At 38.9% G+C, this 18,105-nt stretch overlaps 1 protein-coding gene across 4 annotated transcripts in view; it reads left to right on the plus strand.

Moving 5' to 3' along the window:
- Nucleotides 1–18,105, plus strand: part of HOOK3 (hook microtubule tethering protein 3) — a 94,580-nt gene that overhangs the window by 44,923 nt on the left and 31,552 nt on the right. For all 4 annotated transcript variants that reach the window (XM_055790840.1, XM_055790839.1, XM_055790841.1 and 1 more), the window contains exons 7-14: nucleotides 3,959–4,021; nucleotides 5,455–5,538; nucleotides 6,766–6,929; nucleotides 9,084–9,224; nucleotides 10,673–10,874; nucleotides 14,179–14,289; nucleotides 17,107–17,194; nucleotides 17,791–17,860. In XM_055790840.1, coding sequence (XP_055646815.1) covers nucleotides 3,959–4,021; nucleotides 5,455–5,538; nucleotides 6,766–6,929; nucleotides 9,084–9,224; nucleotides 10,673–10,874; nucleotides 14,179–14,289; nucleotides 17,107–17,194; nucleotides 17,791–17,860 — 923 coding nt within the window. The remainder of the gene's footprint in view (nucleotides 1–3,958; nucleotides 4,022–5,454; nucleotides 5,539–6,765; nucleotides 6,930–9,083; nucleotides 9,225–10,672; nucleotides 10,875–14,178; nucleotides 14,290–17,106; nucleotides 17,195–17,790; nucleotides 17,861–18,105) is intronic.

Here is an 18,105-nt window from a genome sequence, read left to right on the forward strand (position 1 = left end):
TTTGGAGCTCTAAACTTCAGTAGTACCAGAAGTGATAGTATCTGGTGGACAAAAACCAAAGTGAAGAATAGGGGAAAATGGGCAAGCCTGTTATACTTTTTTTTTTTAGGTGGATGGAAGGTGTAGTGTGTGTTTTGAGTTGACATGCATGTCTGTATGGAATCCTAAACCACAGCATTCAGTAAAATGTTTCTTGAATTTTTCAGGAAATCTTATTAAAGAGAGAAGCTTGGATAGGTAGGTGGAGTTATACCTTATTAGCTGTGCTGTTTGTGGTAAGGTGTTATTAAGCTAGAAGAAGCTGGGTAGAGGCAATCCAGAACCAGAGCACAGTCAGGGCATTTGCTTACATATACCATTGTCCTCTCCAGTGTGAGGGGAAAAGATGAAGGCATCCTTCACCCTGATAACTCTGCCTTTTCACCCCACTTCTTGTTTATTGTTAACTGATGGCCAGAAGTTGTATTCCTGTATTACTAGTGAGCAATCAGGTAATTTTGTTCCTGTTCCTTGTCTAGTCATGCTACCGGATGCAGCACAATCCCTTAAATTTCTTCTTTAGCATCCCTGCCATATTGCAGGCCATAACATTGCCAGATGCATTCTGTTGCATTGAATCAGTCATCTGCATATGTGGCTGTGGCTGTTGCCTTCAGTGCTTCATGCCAAGTAAATGAGGGAAAAGGCTGTGGATGCTGTCTCCCTGGACATTGGTAAAGCCTTTGACACCATCTCTCACAGCATTCTCCTGGAGAAACTGGCTGCTCATGGCTTAGATGGGTGTGCTCTAACCTGGGTTGAAAGCTGGCTGGCTGGCTGAGCCTGAAGAGTGGTGGTGAATGGAGTTACATCCACTTGGCAACTGGTCACAAGTGGTGCTCCCCAGGGCTCAGTATTGGGGCCAGTCCTGTTCAATGTCTTTATCGACAGTCTGGATGAGGGGATTGAGTGCACCCTGTGTAAGTTTGCAGAGAACACCAAGCTGGGCAGGAGTGTTGATCTGCTTTGGGGGTAGGAAGGCTCTGCAGAGGGATCTGGACAGGCTGGATCGATGGGCTGAGGCCAGCTGTATGAGGTGCAACAAGGAGAAGTGCCGGGTCCTGCACTTGGGTCACAACAGCCCCAAGGAAGGCTACAGGCCTGGGAAGAGTGGCTGGAAAGCTGCCTGGTGGGAAAGGACCTGGGAGTGTTGGTCAACAGCTGTTTGAACATGAGCCAGCTGTGTGCCCAGGTGGCCAAGGCAGCCAACAGCATCCTGGCTTGTATCTGAAAGAGCGTGGCCAGCAGGGCAAGGGCAGCAGCGATCATCCCTCTGTACTGGGCACTGGTGAGGCCACACCTCGAACACTGTGTTCAGTTTTGGGCCCCTCACTGCAGGAGGGATGTAGAGGTGCTGGAGCGTGTCCAGAGAAGGGCGACGAAGCTGGTGAAGGGTCTGGAGTACGAGTGTTATGGGGAGCGGCTGAGGGAACTGGGGTTGTTTAGTCTGGAGAGGAGGCGACTCAAGGACTTCATTGCTCTCTGCAACTGCCTGAAAGGGGGCTGTAGGCAGGTGGGAGTAGGTCTCTTCTCCCAGATAACAAGCAACAGGACGAGAGGAAACAGCCTCAAGTTACACCAGGGGACGTTTCTAGTGGATATTAGGAAAAATTTCTTCACTGAAAGGGTGATGAAGCATTGGAACAGGCTGCCCAGGGAGGTGGTGGAATCACCTTGAGGTCTTTAAAAAAACACGTAGATGTGGTGCTTAGGGACATGTTTTAGTGATGAACTTGGCAGTCCTGGGTTAATGGTTGGACTTGATGACCTCAAAGGTCTTTTCCAACCTAAATGATTGTATGATTCTATGCATACTTCCCATGACATTCCTGGTACAGGCCATGGAGTTAAAATTCACTAGTTCTGTGTAACATTCACGCTAAACCCACATCCTAGATCTGCACTGCCTAATCCTTCTCCAGCTCATGTCATCTTCTCTGATTTCTGCTAAGGGTTCTCAAGGATAGGATGTTTTGGAGAGATGGCAAAACCTGATGAAGAATAAGGGGATTATATCACGGGCCTCGGCCTGCTTCCCTTAGGGTGATCCACAGAACGCAGCAACACCACAGTGGCCCCTAGTGGGTTGTACAGCTGCTGGCCTGCGGTGGGCCTGGGGCAGGACACCACGCTTGTCACATGCCGGCTGTGAAGTACTGGCTTAAATGGGGCAATTTAGTGTCTGAAACGTGTTGGTGAACAGTGTTGTGGGGTATAGGATAGGGAGAGGATTTGGTTAATATGGATGTCTCTGTTAGTGCCTGCAAAAGCTTTTGTATGGTAGCTAGTGAAATGGTGTAATTGAAAAGTGTATACATATCACAGAGCTGAGGGGGACAGGAAATTCTTGGTTTAGATGCAAAATGATAATCAGCTTAGAAAACATGGCCCTAAATTAAATACAAGTTTGTAATGCCACCATATATGGTAAAGAAAAAGACATGTGACTTCATTTTTCAGGGGAACAGCACTGAGGCTAGGGGCTTTCTAATTACTGTTACAGAGATTCTGGGCTTCATGGAATGCTTCATTTCGGAGTAGTTTGTCATTGTAAAGATGTAGAGAAAATAAAGGAAGTCAGTTAGCAATAGACATTGTCAAGGTCTGAGGAGGACTTTTAGGTACAAATAGATGAATTTAAGCACGTGGCATACAGCTAAATCCCACTTAAGGATATGTGGAAAGGGAGAGAAATGTGTCAGACAGAAATTTTCTTTCATATACCATAGTATAAACAGAAAGGATGGAGAAGAAATTCAAGCTCCATGCTGTGTATCCACAAAACTCTGCCAATGAAAAGTAATGCAAAAGCACTGATTTTTGGAAGGAATAAAAGCAGCCGTGTCTCTGGAGAGAGTAATTGGGCTAGACAGCACACCTTGGGAAAGAAATCTTGCCCTGAATTTGGTTAGGGTAGGGCCTTTTTTGTTTCTTACTTCCATGGATTGTGTCATTGCACAACTCAAGTTTTTTGTTTGGTCAGGATGGCAGAAACCAACAGTGTGGTTCTGTAATGCTGCCTTTTGAGTTAGTTACAACCAATTTCTTCTTTGGAGGACTGTTTCTTCATGTGTACTACAACTTTCAGTAGTAACTTGACCTTAATATGTTTGGTGGAGGTGGGTGGGTGGAGGTCTTTGGACTACAGATCTCATTACATTTGATTTAGTTTTTAACTACCTGTGTAGCTGCTCAGTGGCTTACTAAAAGAAAACTTTCGTACCAACTTTTTATCTTTTAGTAAGCACATCAGTCAATTTGGAGGCTTGCTATTTTGTTTTGTTGTTTAATTCATGCATAAAAGTAAGGTTTTCTAGACTAAAACTACTACTAGCCATTCCTACAATAAAACAGGCGTTAGTATGAAAGGAATTGTAATACTCATTTCAGGAATACTCTCTGTAGCCTTTCTTTTTAAATTTGCAAGTTACAGACGACTCCAGAGCAGGAATTTTGATCATCTTTGTTTTGCAGTTAGCTGAGATACATGTTCCAACTGCAGTTAAATAAATAAGTTGATGTGAACTTCCAGGTGATCAAAAAATGCAAACCACTGGCAGAGAACGGTTAAAGGCAGATCTTGCATGGTGTGTTGATAGCTACAATCATTCCAATGCCACTTCAGTAAAATGCATAGCAGAGTGTACTATAGGTTACTTCATAGATAAAGAATGTGCATTGTCAGAAGAAGAAGAGATTACATAAGATTTATTTTAGTGTGTTTTAAATATTATAAATTCTGAAGTTTTCTTTCTGTAGTTGTTTCTGAAAAAGTCATATATAAAAACGAAGTTAAACTTCTAAATGAGGTCAGATTGAAGCTCCCAGAAGTTAAAATCAGCCTGATGTTCATTGAAGCTTAGCTTTTAATATAAAAGTAAATCCTTGCTTTTTCTAATCCCGTGTAATCTAATTGCAGTTGATGAGTAAAGAGTCTCCAGTCTCTGTTGGAAATGATGCTTACGTTGACCTTGATCGGCAGGTATCTAAGACTAGATGTTTCTTTTCCTTCAATCATAGCACATCAGTGGCCAGTCATTTTGCGTTACTAAAAAGACTTCTTTCTTTAATCATGAAAAGGTTTTGTGGGAAATTCAATTAAGGTGTGTAAAACTAAATTTCAGTATTTCAAATCCTTTTGCTTTATAAATGTAGTTTACCCATTTTGTGGATTTAAAGGACAGGAAAAACTACATTTGGAAAACAAGTTTAGCTGTATGACATAGTATAGCAAAACTGCAGACCAGTGCAATCTTTGGGTATTGAGAAAGAAGAATAAAAAGTGTATGGTATTTGAATATCACTTTTTTTGCCAGTTCCTACTTGCAAAGTCAGTTTAAAAAAACACATAGATGTGGCTGAAAATCCTTAAAGCAGTCCTGGGAACTGTTACAATGCATAAGAGAAATTTTCAAAGAGAATGCTTCCCTGTCTGATATATTTAAAGAATATGCAAACCCGATTTTATTCTTACTAGCTTAACCTCATGCTAATGCTGTCCTACTTCCTCGGTTTTTTCCTAATTGAGAGGCATAGCACAGTGGTGTTCCCTGTGTTCCTCCATCCTTTCTCTGCAGAAGTATGTAAGTTCTGGCAGATGGAATTATTTTTATATACCATTAGGCCCTTGAGAAGTAAAACTGAAAAAATAAGATACAGTGATGCTGTTTGAGAAAGTCCACCTAAAATTCATCATATATGATAATACATACCTATATCTCTGTATACATAATATGCACACACCTGCTTTGTCAGCCAAATTTTCTTGTAGCTGTTTTTTATGTTATCTTAACTGCAGTCATGCAAACCTGCAAGATACATATCTTTGAACATAAAGGCTTTGTGGGAAGTATCTGAACATTTCCTACTGCTTACAAGATTCAGCGCCCTTTTTCAGAAGGGTGGGCTTCTCCCTTCACCATGTTAGTGGTATTCCTTTTGTGCAGTAAGAGTAGTTCCCAGTCACTACAGAGATTTTACCCTAATTGTCCATTCCCTGTATTCCACCTTCCAGTCCCTTCTGTATTTGAAAAGTAGATTGAAAACTGAATTTATGTATTCTTCATCCCTAAAGAAAAGTGGTATTGACAATTTTTTTCAGTGTACAAAGCTGATGATTTCTTCAGACCCAAATTCTTCAGAATTTCAGTCAATTCATAGAACAGATGTGATAATTCTAATGCATTTTTGTAAGTCCAGATATTGCTTTTAGGTATGTTTACTTTTTGCTGTCACACAAGCTGAACAGTAATCTTATCTGCTTCTTTCTTTCTTTCTAAGAGCAGAATTGCCTTAGTTTTCAAAAAAATTAATGTATTACCTAAATGTAAAAACAATTTTACAGTCATGTAGTTCAGGATGTTTTTAGACACTTCACAGAGTGATGGAGCTATAAATGTTTGTTGTTTATGGTAGCTGAAGAAAACTACAGAAGAATTAAATGAAGCTCTAGCAACAAAAGAAGAAATTGCCCAGAGATGTCATGAATTAGATATGCAGGTAGGTTTGCTATATTGTCTGTATTAATTTTGAAGTGGAAAAGAGAGATGTTAATTTTTAGGTGGCTGAAAACAAAAAGTATAGTGTGATGACGTGATTTTTGAAAGGGAGATGAAAATCGCACAGTAATTGTTTTGCTTTACTTGTGCTAACGGAGTGAATTTCGTTGTTTTCTTGTCTTGATGCAGTGTTGCCAGTATTAAGATTATTTGTACTAACAAAAGTTCTTTTCATGCAGGTAAGAAGGGGTTGAGCTGTGTGGTTAAACTCTTTCATTAGACAAATCTTGGAGGTTATGCTACTGTAACAGTTTCCGTTAAGGGTTAAATCCCGATCTGAAGTTACTGTAGTGTGTCAGCGGTGTATGGATTTAGACTAAGCCTTACTGTAAATCAAGCATGCCTTATCTGGAAGGCATAAGGAGTGTAAAGTGGGAGCCCCAGAAGGCATTGGCATTGCAACCCTGCTTAGGAGTATAATTCAGGCTTTTGCCAAGCAGTTCACTAACTGTTAGAATGAATAAAGGTGATTTATGTGTCGTGGTTTTGGTGTATGTGATGACTCAAGCTCTTATTGAAGCATTTCCTTCTGAGATGTTCACATTCCATCTCTTCCCATCCTGCTCCTGCATGTTAATTCTATACTATTTAATAGTTATGTGAACCTGTGCTTCATCTGTTGTTTGAGTTGCAGCACTTTGGGTTCTTTTCACTACTGCGTGTTTTCACAGCGTTGGGGAAACAGTAGTCTTTGGGGCTGCGTTCCTGTTTCAGAGGCACTGGATTAAAAAAAACAAACAAAAACAAACATCTGGGAAGGGCACAGCCATCCCTTCAGTGTGATTGATAGGCATTGTTTCTTTTGGAAATAAGTTTTAAAAGCTTTACTATGGAGGCCCAGTTCTATTTGGTTGTTGGGAAAGTATGCAGACTTCATTACAATGAAATCATCTTCTGTGATAACTAAGACTTCTTTAGATGCTTGTGCGAAATACAGTTAAGAATAGTTACATTTTGTGTGGTAAATCTGCCCCTAATGTTGCAGTGGGTTAGTTACTTCACATAGCAATTGAATACCTATTCATGTTACAGTATATTCTTGTGAAATGTGATTATTGAAGCCTGTGTTTCCATTTGCAGGTTGTGCTGATACTTTATTATGCACGAGAAAAAAAATACTCTAGTTGGATAGCTCAGTTACTGCAGTGTAATGCTTTTACTACCACAGGTTGCAGCCCTCCAGGAGGAGAAGAGCAGCTTGCTCGCCGAGAACCAGATTTTGATGGAACGTTTAAACCAATCTGATGCTATTGAAGATCCCAACAGCCCTGCAGGTCGTAGGCACTTGCATCTGCAGACACAACTAGAACAACTCCAAGAGGAAACATTCAGGTAGAAAAGCAATGCTTGATTAAATTGTTTGTAGCTTGCAACAAGCTTGACTTACATACTTCCAGTTCTGCTGGCAATTAAGAATTAGTATAATGGGTGGTAAAACCACAGTAGTAAAGTTTTTACAGTGATATACACGTTATGATTTACCTCTTTACATGCTCCAGCATAAAAAAATTACATTATTTCATAATGCTGAAATGTTGTATACATGTCACTCTCTACTCTCTGGAGTTATTTTGAATTGTTTGCGTGCAATCACTTCACCCATGTTTTTCAAAATCAGTGAGAATGAAAAGTAGCATATTTTCCTTTATGTGAATTATTCTGACTGTATTCTTAAGGTGTAGGAATTCCTAGCTGAAAGTTTGCTATGGGCAGTACTACAGGTGGTATTATTATACAGCAAAGTGTGTCCTCAGAGTTTGAAAACAAATTATTTCATATCTGAAAGATGGAGATTATCAGCAGGTGAGCTCCACTCTTCATTTGCATTTCATTGATGTGGAAATCCAGTTCCTCTTTAAATATCCTTTGTGGTCCTTTTGACTGTTGCTTTCAAGCTGTGTAAGCCTATTCTGCTGAAGAAAGCTGATTCACTTCACCATCATCTTTTCATTCTTGTTGCTGTACTTTCCATAGCCTTTGTGAATGAAACTGTGGTATTTCTTTACACTGCCATTTTTTTCTTATCTTTCTGTCCTCTTCTGGTTGCCCTTTTCTAATTTTTATGTCAGCTGCCATATAACTCTCCTTTTTTTGCCTGTTTTGCCATTTCCCACTTCCTCTTGCTAAGCCTTTTTCCTGCATGTTTAAACACAGTCTCCATTTAGTTTCTTGAAGAATGTTCAGCATTTCTCTTTTGCAGCAGCTAGTGTGTGATTTTCTTCTATGCATCTGCCATGTAAAGGAATAACATAGTGCTGTCTCCCTAATGTCCCCTTTTATCTCTGCTTCTTCATCTCCATGCTCTGGAATGTGTCCTACCTAAGTCTATTATCAATTGCTGTTTGAACAAGTTTCGTCCCCATATGCAATATCTTCACTGCCTGCTACTCTAGTTTCAGGTTCTGAAGGTCTTTTCACATGTGAGACTCATCTCCCAACCTCCTTTATCTCTTTCCCCTGCCTTCATAGCATGTGGTTTCTAAAGGCAATTTGTGTGTGTTCCTTGTCCAGCTCTACGTGAATAATCACGATGTATGTACAGCTTAACTGATGCCCAGTGTGGTGTAAGTTTTTCTGCCAGCCTTGCATCTTTATGTCCTTTGACAGTTCCAGACTATCATGATCCAAATCTTTTGTTGCGTACGATTTAGTTGACACACTGACTGTCTTTTGTCTCCATTCTTGTAGACTGTTTGTGGACTTCTTGAATTAATGGATTTAATACCTTGCCTTGCCTGTGTGCTCCCCCCCGCCCCAGCCCATACCTCTTTCTTCAGACCAAAATCACAATAGGACTTCAGGGTCCAGGTTGTGTCCTCTTCCATTCGTTCAAAATGCTTTGATAAAGCTTCTCTTATATTGTTCCTTTTGTTCACTGGCAGGTTAATGCAGCTTTGATTGTGTATTCTGTATGTGAGTAGTTCACTCCAGAAACTTTGGTCTGAGTTCTTTACATGCTAACTAGATAACTAAATGTATGACTTGGTTCTTCAGAGGGTACTAGGCATGCACAGGTTCTTTATAAGTAAATAAATAAATAAAGTCACCTTGGTGAGAGCTCTACAGCATTTGGAACATCTTACAATCAAGTCAGTATTGTCAAAGGTGTATAGGAGTTGAACAGCTGAACAAAATCTTAGGATAAAGATGTGTGTTCAAACTCTGTATGCCTCAAGATTAAAAAGGGTAGAAATTTCTGCTTGAACTGTCAATGTGAAAAATTATTATGACACAAAACCACCAGGATTTGTCTTTCTGAGAACATACATCACCTTTGGATCTTCCAAATAGAAAGACTGATACCAAATCAGGGAGCATCAAAAAAGTCAATCTGCTTCTACATTTTTGGAGAAGCACATTGGGCTGCTGTTTCCTTCACTGCACCAGAAGGCTGTTTCATGCCTTTTTATAGAGGATGATGATGATGAGGAAAGGTAACTGTGGCTAAAGCTGAGAATTATGTTCTGTTTTACTTAATTTCTATAGATTAGAAGCTGCCAAAGATGACTATCGAATACGCTGTGAAGAACTAGAAAAGGAAATTGCTGAATTGAGACAACAAACAGAAGAGCTTACTACATTAGCAGAGGAGGCTCAGTCTTTGAAGGATGAGATAGATGTACTCAGGTAAACTCCGTTCCATTAACCCATTTTTAACTAACTTTTAATCCATATAATTTGTGTACTTAGTCTTCATTAAGTTTTGCTTAACCAATTTTAATATTAAATATAAACACTTTGTCAATGCCAACGTTCTTTTGGATCCTCCAGTTAAATATGCAGACCACCACACAATTCTGCTGAAGTAAATTAGTTATTATATACCTAATCAATAACTAGTAGTAAAATGTTCAGTCCTACATCATTTTATAGTCACAATAAATCACTCACTGGTCTCTTTGAGTATTCTCTACTCATCTTCATCATGACGTGGGCATCTGTTCTCATCAAGGGAACTACACTCTTTCCTGGGTTTCCATTATTTGGACTGTGGGTCACACTTTTTGGTTCATCATACAATGCTAATGTGAACAACATCTGTTATAGATCTCCTTGCCACTGGATTTTAGCACCCAAAGTTGTGATGATTTGATGATGCTAGGCGTTTATTAAGTGGGATGGTCCCTTTTACTATGGTACATAATCCCTCTTTCATAGTGCCTTTTCTAATTCACCAGCAGCTTTTTACCAAAGCTGTCTTTACCTCCTCTGTGATTAATATAAGGAATGAGCCCATCAGGCTGCACAATTCCACAAACTATCTGTGTGGGCAGCATGGGTTCAAAAAGTAATTCCTTGCTTCACAGAGAGGCTCTGCACTTCATTGGGGATTAAGATTTGGCTTGACTCAGTGTCCCATAAATGAACCATCAATTTAATGGAGGATTCTCCAGACTTCATAGGAAATTGAGTCTGTAAATCAGTTGGTAAAATGAAACTGGGGGCAGTAATAGTAACAAGGGTGTGGGTGGTTGGGGGTGTGAGGGCTGTTGCTGTCCTGGCAGTGGACCAGGTGGACTGAAAAAACTGTAATGTTATAAACGAAGCCTGGTGTTTTGTGTTGTTTTTTGTTGGAGGTTTTTTTGTGTGTGTTTGTGGTTTTCTTAGAAGGAATCAGGCTCCAGAGCTGTTACGGTACTTCTGTGTCACCAAGTACATGCTGCCCAGGAGATAAATCTTTATGATTTTATTCCTGGGTATCATTAAAACAAATTGAAGGGCAGAAAATTTTATTCTTTACCCTTGTGAAATGCAGGACTGAGGATCGATTTCGAAATGAAAGGAGATGTGTGGGAGTGAAGGTGCTGAAACTTATTTTACGATTGGAAGCAGATAAGAAGGCTGTGTTAGGAAGAGTGATAGTGTCTAAGACTACCTCCATCAGCAGCTCTTTGAGTTGTGGGAGGGAAGTGGACAATTTAGAAGTGAAAACATTAGTAATAGGAGGATTGCTTTCTTGTTCTCCCATGATGTCTCAATGTCTTCTGCATTAAGGCAAAATACTGAGGAAGCTTCAGGACATACAGTTTTGTTAGTTTTCAGAGTACAAATTTGACACAAATCTGTCCCTCCAGGCATTCTTCTGATAAAGTGGCCAAGTTAGAAAGCCAGGTAGAGTCATACAAAAAGAAATTGGAAGACCTGGGTGATTTGCGACGGCAAGTGAAACTCTTAGAAGAGAAGAATACAATGTATATGCAAAATACTGTGAGCCTGGAAGAAGAACTAAGGAAGGCCAATGCAGCACGCAGTCAGCTGGAAACATACAAGAGACAGGTGAGAACAAACATCATCAATGGAACAGTTCTCTGTATTGATCCACATTTTCTCTTCATAACATGGCTACATAACACCTCAAGTAAAAAAGGTATGAACAAAGAGTTCCTTGTGTTTAGGAGACTTCCATGTTTTGTAGGTAATACCTTTGTTCTCTTTTCCTGCAATTCTTATCATTGTTTCAAGTTCACAGTAGTTTGCCAATAAGCAAAAAACAAAGAAGTATTTCTTACTTCTAAAAAATCAACATGTTAAGTTTATTTCCTCAAATTATTCCTAATTTATGTTTAGTAGGGGGGCTTGAATTAAAGCCTCTTCTTTCAGAAAAAGCATCCACTTTTCACTTAGAAATTTCCAGCAGTGACAAATGCACCACAGCTGAGGTAAGTTATTCTTGTAGTTAAGTATCCTCTTCCTTTTTTGTAAGGTTCTAGTTTGTCTGGTAAGTCTGGATTATTTGTCCAGTTATGAAGAGGGAAGGATGCACACCATGCCTATTGTGTATATGTACCCAGCTGAAGTAAGAGGCATCTGTTTATCCTCCTGCTTATAAAAGTTCTGTATGAACCTGTTTCTGTAATGGTGGAAGATGTGCTTAATCGTCTCTCTGCTTCTGTACTATACTGACATGACATCATTCTGGAATGCTTGTAACGGGGCGAGACAGTGTGGTTTGTTAAAGTGGTAGTCCCTGCCCTGTATTTTTGCCTGCTCGTAAGCTGAAGTGGTCATGGCCCAAGGGTCCCTATATGTCAACTTACAGCAAAACGAAAATACAGAAACAACCACTAACAACATTGCAAGCCTGAGAGCCATGGGTGTCCCTGAGACCTCATAGCTCTTTCCCTGCACCTGACCATCTTTGTTATTAAGAACTAGCTTCAGTCTCTGTGGGATAATTGTAAATATGGTCTAAGTGATTCCACCAGAAAAAAAGAACTTTTCTTGTACAAGTTCTGCAATAAGACAATCAAAAGGAAAAGTGAATGTAGAAAGCAATGGCCTTGCACATGAGTAGTATCATGCTTACTGGCAACAAATATTTCACTCCATTGAACAGCTAAGTATGTGTTACAGTTGTGTAACCTTGACATCTGCATCTGGTTATTCTTATTTCACCAGCGGTAAGGATTTTGGAAGGGTCAGTCCCATCATTTGTGCTGCAAAAGTACTCCTCCTTTTCTTCATTGTTCCCTGTGTTTTATGGGTAGGATTTCCTGTCTGAGGAGCTGTCAATCTATACAAAACTGTTCTGCTGGCCGAGACTGGAATAAATGTCAGGTGTCTCATGACAGATGAGTTTTCTTCACCTAACCACAGGGCCTCAAAATGAATATGCAGTGTCAATGTATGTAAGGCTGGGCTTCTTTTGAGACATGCCTGTGAATTATGAGCTGTCACAAAATTAATTTCTGGGTATCCTAAATTGTGCTGTAAGAATTAAGCCAGGTATTAGGATTCTGATGCTGTGTCACTGCTGGGCACTAGTGTGCTCCTGTAGTAGAATGTGTCTTATCTGGTGTGTGAAGGATCCAACCCCACTCATGATGATGCTGTCAGAGGAGTTATTTCTTTCTTTGACTTAGAAGCTCTGTGCTGTGCAGATGAAAGTGCTTGATTCAAACTCCTATAATGATATGCAAGGAAATCACACCTTCACCCAACCCAGCAATTTTTGAGATGAGGTTAGTGGTGATGCATTGTGGTGGGACATATGGTAGCAATTATTTAAGAATTTTTGTTCACTTTTCTGAAAGGAAGCACAAGCATTCTCTAAGAAACTTTTTATTGCAGCATGAAGAATTGAAATATGAAGACTCCAGGATTTTTTTTTTATTTTAATTCAGCCCCTTTGTTCATGTGCATTCTGCAATATTTTTTAACAGTATGTCATGCTTTTCTTTGCTGCAAGATTCCTGCTTTATTCATTCCACATGTCAGATAATGCTGAGTACTCTGCATCACCATGTTAGCTGTACCTTTCTATACACTCCTAAGTCCTGATTCAAGACAATTTATTTCCTGCTGTGTTTTCTATATTATCGTTACCATAGCATGAGTGATTGCAAACATTAATGCATTTGTTTCCATATGAAGTGAAAAAAATATACTTGTTTTGCAAGTGGGGGCACAATTGCAGGTGAAGGCCTGCATTTTTTAATGCCTGCAGTTATTCTGATAGCCCCGGTGATGGATGTCGCATCTGAGAAACTAAATATTTTCATACTTAATGTTTTGGTATGATTTTAATCTGATAATCTCAGAAATGGCAGGTCTGTGGGGTTTTTGCAGGCTGTAATTTAAGAACAAAACCAGTAAAGTCCTTCTCTGAGACCATGCAGATTTTTAGACTTGGTAGTTATTTGAAAATAAAAGGTAATTAGAACCACTAGGCAGTGTTAACGTAGGTATGGCTACTGCTTTGCTTCACAATTTAAATTACTTTCTCTGTAATCTAAAAGCCATGAAAAAGACTTCTTATGAATTACTTCATTAGAAGCTGTATGTCTTTAGCTGAGTCTTCATTTAGCTTTTGTGTTTGCAGATCAGTCTTTATTCAGCTTACTTGCTTCCGTGCTCTCTGTGTTATGAGCTTTACTAATGTTCTGGGAATAAGCCTTTGCTAGTAAAGGCTGAGAGTTTTGAAAAGGCAAGACCTCACTCATTTGCCTCCCTGTTCACTGATCATTTCTGCTCAGCTTTCAGATTTCTGTTCATTTAATTTTAAAAATTCTTTACTGATCTGTAGTTGAAAGTATACATATGACTTTGTTATCAATGTTTCCTTCTTAAGTAAAGAGAACTGTTTATGAGCCTGTGGCTGAATCTTTATATTAGTGTATTAAAAATTATTAGGAAAATCTCAAGTTAGGAAATGTTACCTAGCTTCATAAGCTGATGTTTGAATTCTGAGTGAGGCTTGTGAAACAGACTTAACAAAAGGTGTAGATAATTTGCTTTCTTCATTTTTTTTCTTTATCCTAGGCTTCTCTGAATGCAGGGGGATTTTTCTACTTTTCCTAAGTTCTTTGATCCATAGAACTATATAGCTTTTTTTCTGTAAACCATGCTTGGTTTCACAATTTTTGCTTCTTTTGCTTGTGCTGAGACCTAATATTTGAATGCTGTTGGTTTTGCTGAAACACAGAACAACTGATGAAAGCAGTTTTTAGTATGCCCTGTAGGTAACTATTTCACTTGTTTACAACATGACTGGTGGTGCATGGTAATTGGCTACTTTGTCTTGTGTATTTTGTTTTAATTCTAATATTTGCAGACAAATTATTGATTCTTGTTCTCACAGGCAGTTGAACTACAAAACAGGTTATCTGAAGAATCCAAGAAAGCTGATAAATTAGATTATGAATGCAAACGACTGAAAGAAAAAGTAGACAGCCTCCAAAAAGAAAAAGATGTAAGTGCCAAGGTGTTATTTATTGGTAGTAGTGGTAGCAACTTTGTGTCCTTTATAATACAGAGATATGTTAATCATAGTTAGCTATTTACAGCAAGCTTTTTAAATTAGGAGGTCTTTTTTTTCACTTACAATTTTCTGATGTTTTTGTACAAGATTCTTTTTAAACCTGAAAACTGAAACATACATAACCCATTTTTAAGAGGAAAAGCTTTAATATTTGGGATCTGAGGTTGTTTCCTAACCATTTACCATGAGAAGGTTAATAAACGCCTAAGGTAATTGTAATGTATTCTGAAAAACTATTTAAAGTAGGATTTCTGCAGTATCATCCTAGAACTAAGCTCCTGTTGCATTTTTTTTCTAAAGCATTCTTTGAGGTACCAGCAACATGCTTCTCTTTGTGGAGTCATGACTACTGCAGCTAGAGGCTTAGGGGTCGTGTTGAGGGACAAGTCCTTTGTGTCAATCTCACCTTTTATGACAGGTCCTTGTGATCTATCTTGTATTGCCAACATGGAAGACATCAGTCTATTCCCTTCCTCTCTGTCATTTGCTGCTAGTGATTCTGCAATTAATTGCTTTGTCCTCTCTTGCCGAGACCGATCCTTCAGACTTCTCTTGCACACTATTGTTTCCCGTCAGTTTATTTCAGCTTGTTTCTTAGCAATGTATATGCAGGTGCCTCAAAGTACCTCAGACCAAGGCTGGCACTTTGAGTTAGCAATTTCTTAAGCTTGTTTCAAGTATAAGTCCATCTATCCATCAGAATCTACTTTTCCCTCAATAGTCGTATTTCCTGTTCAATTCTTTCCAAAATTTCCAGCCCCTGAACTGGCTTTGAACTGAAAGTTTTCAGTTATTTTCTGTTCGTAGGTCTCTGATTTCCATATTCTATTAAATTTTCAAACTATTCTGAACACTTGCCCTTTATCATGTCCATATGCCCCTCAGTTCAGATTGGAATGTCCATAGTAACTGTATTCATATTGTGCTTGACTTTTTTTTTTCTGCTCTTTATTTAAAGTTTCGTTTTCCAGTTTTGTTATGTTTAACAATGGTAAGATTGTGTCTGTGGCTTACCCATTGCTTGGTGGACCATTTCATCTTGCACAAAGGATCTGAATTGCAGGCCATTGCCATATACTTTTCTGTATTACCTCCTGGTAAATGGCATTTTAGGGGTGATGTTGTTTTTCAATGCATTCTTTTGAATAGATATGCACCTGTGAGAAGTAAATTACAGCTGAAGTCTCTCAACATTTGAATTAGTAGGTAACACCAGTAGAAAATAACTCTTTCAGTTGCTTATTGTCACATACCTGTCAGTAAGGTTGTCCATAGAGGTATCTTGTCAGTTATACTTTGGAAACAATTACTGAAATTGGTTTTGTCCTTGTCTTTATGTTCTGGCAAAGTGTGGTAGTGTGTTTGATATCTTCAGCTGTGTAGCTTGGCATTTTACCTCTGTGGTGTTTTGTACTTATACAAGTACTAAGATAATTTGATGAGTTGACTTCATCTGCAATGTTCAAATGAAGCCCTAGAGCATATTCTAGCATTTGATTAATCAACTTGGTATTTCTGACTGATGCTAGCAGACTGCAGAATCCTTGTTTTAAGTAGCTGAGTTTGAGTACTCCTCTGTATGTCTCTTCTGTAGTATTTATGGTAAAAAGTTTTTTCACCTGTGGGGTTTGTGAAATGGTTTTCAGTGCTAATAGATTGTATGCTTTATTCAGATTGTTCTGACAGTTGCATGAGTTCTTGTTGCAGGATTCAGAAATACAGTAGAAGCCTCTGTCGCACCTCATCAAAATGTTCTTAGCCAAAGTGATTCCAGGTCCGAGATCCATTTGGTCTGACATATAAAATCTACCTGAATTAAACTGTTAATAAGATTAAATGCAAGGGAGCTGTTGGCTGACAACTCCATACTTGCGCAGAGCCAAGGTCTGTCCTGGACCTTTTAGTAAGACTGGACATGCCTGATTTTAGAGCAAGCTACAGCTTGGATCTTTACATAGTTGCCATTGTCTCCTTTCATTTTTGAATCTTGGCAACCTTCTGGACAGAAACTTGATGCTACCTGTGGATTCTCATTTTTTGCTAAAAGGAGACTTGTGCCAAATTGGGGGAATAGTTGACTGATGCTACAGAGGAGCCCATCTATCAAGATCCCGAAGTAGTCCAGTCATGTTCTTCAGTTCTCTTTGGACTGATCTTCAAGCACCTGGGTTTTTTTTCATAGCTAAGATGCTGGTAAATGGCAAGGCCAGCTGACACGCAGGAGAAAGGGGATATGGAAATGCTGCTCACACTTGTACTGTGGAAAGACAAACAAAACAAAGTTAATGCATTTTATTTATTATGCTGACTGTGTACTCAGCTGCTTGGCTTCTTAGGGAGGGAAAAATCTATGGACTTATAATTAACTTAATTTTTCCCAGTCCTGATGAGAGGGAAAAGGAAGATGACTGGCCACAGTGGGTGATGTTTACCACCTGGTCCCAGAACTCGGTGTCACTAATATCCTAATTTTGTAAGCTTATACCCTGGTATTTTTACCCCCAATAAGTGTAATACAGAGCAGCAACCCTTCTCAAAAAAAACCAACACTGTTGTTCATGTAAAATATATAGTATTTGTTTAATCTGTTGCAAAATAGACTGAGATGCCTTGATTTGAAAGTCATCTCTAGAGTTGCATTAAATTCTTTGTAAACAGTTGAAGGCTGTGTCTTCTGGTGACTTATGTACTATTAGAGATGGATTTTTAGTGCCAAGACTGATATTCGTTCTCTTTCCAATTATTCAGAGATTAAGAACAGAAAGGGATTCTTTGAAAGAAACTATTGAAGAGCTTAGATGTGTACAAGCTCAGGAGGGTCAGCTCACCACTACAGGTAAAGGACAAATAAGGAGATCTAATGCATCCTTTTCTAAAGTTGTGGGACTTCTCTGGAGAGCATTGAATGTGCTTTTATTTAACACAGAACAAATACAAGCTCTTCTGAGATGAACAGTGAAAAGCTGCTTCAGCTATTCATAGCTTTTTAAGCATTTGAAAACTCAAATGTTATTTCAGTCCGTCAGAAATGCTAGTCTCCTCCCCAGTTTGACATTTTTATACTGTATATCTGATTTTGTGTAGTTATATAATCTTCTTCAGAGAAAGAAAGTTTTTCTCATGTGTATGATGTTTCATGTGTTGCAATTTATTTCTACGTGTAATGCTGCACACTTTGTAGTTTTTAGATAAGCTAATGAGCAGAAAATACACTGCAAAATTACTTTATCAGAACGGATGAAGACAGAAATAATTATTATTCTCCAAATGGAATTGTGCTTGTCTGTTTCTCTTGCTGTAGCCTGACTTTGTGTCATTTTCCATTGCCTAGCATTACTCTAAAACTGTAATCTTCTAGAACAATGTTTACTTCTGGTCTTTTAAAGAAAGTTACTGGTCTACTTGCTGAATTTTTTACTTTTCCTAACGTAGGATTGATGCCTCTGGGAAGACAAGAGACTTCAGACAGTTTAGCAGCAGAAATTGTTACTCCTGAAATAAAGTAAGCTGATGTGTGCTTTGTTCTACTAACCTACACAATGTGCCAAGAGATGATTAGTTCATTTTCAGTGTTATAAAGCTTCTGTACCTTACTACAAGAGCAATTCTTTGTTGTTTCTGAACAAAGCTAAAGAACAGAATAATGTTTTGAGGCAGTTTGTGAAGTATGGAGTTACTGCATAAACGTTCCAAATGATTGTGTGAGAGAGGACAGGACCCTAAATGCCATAAATACCCAAGCATTGC

The sequence above is a fragment of the Falco peregrinus genome, chromosome Z (assembly GCF_023634155.1).
Source record: "Falco peregrinus isolate bFalPer1 chromosome Z, bFalPer1.pri, whole genome shotgun sequence".
Lineage (NCBI taxonomy): Eukaryota > Metazoa > Chordata > Aves > Falconiformes > Falconidae > Falco > Falco peregrinus.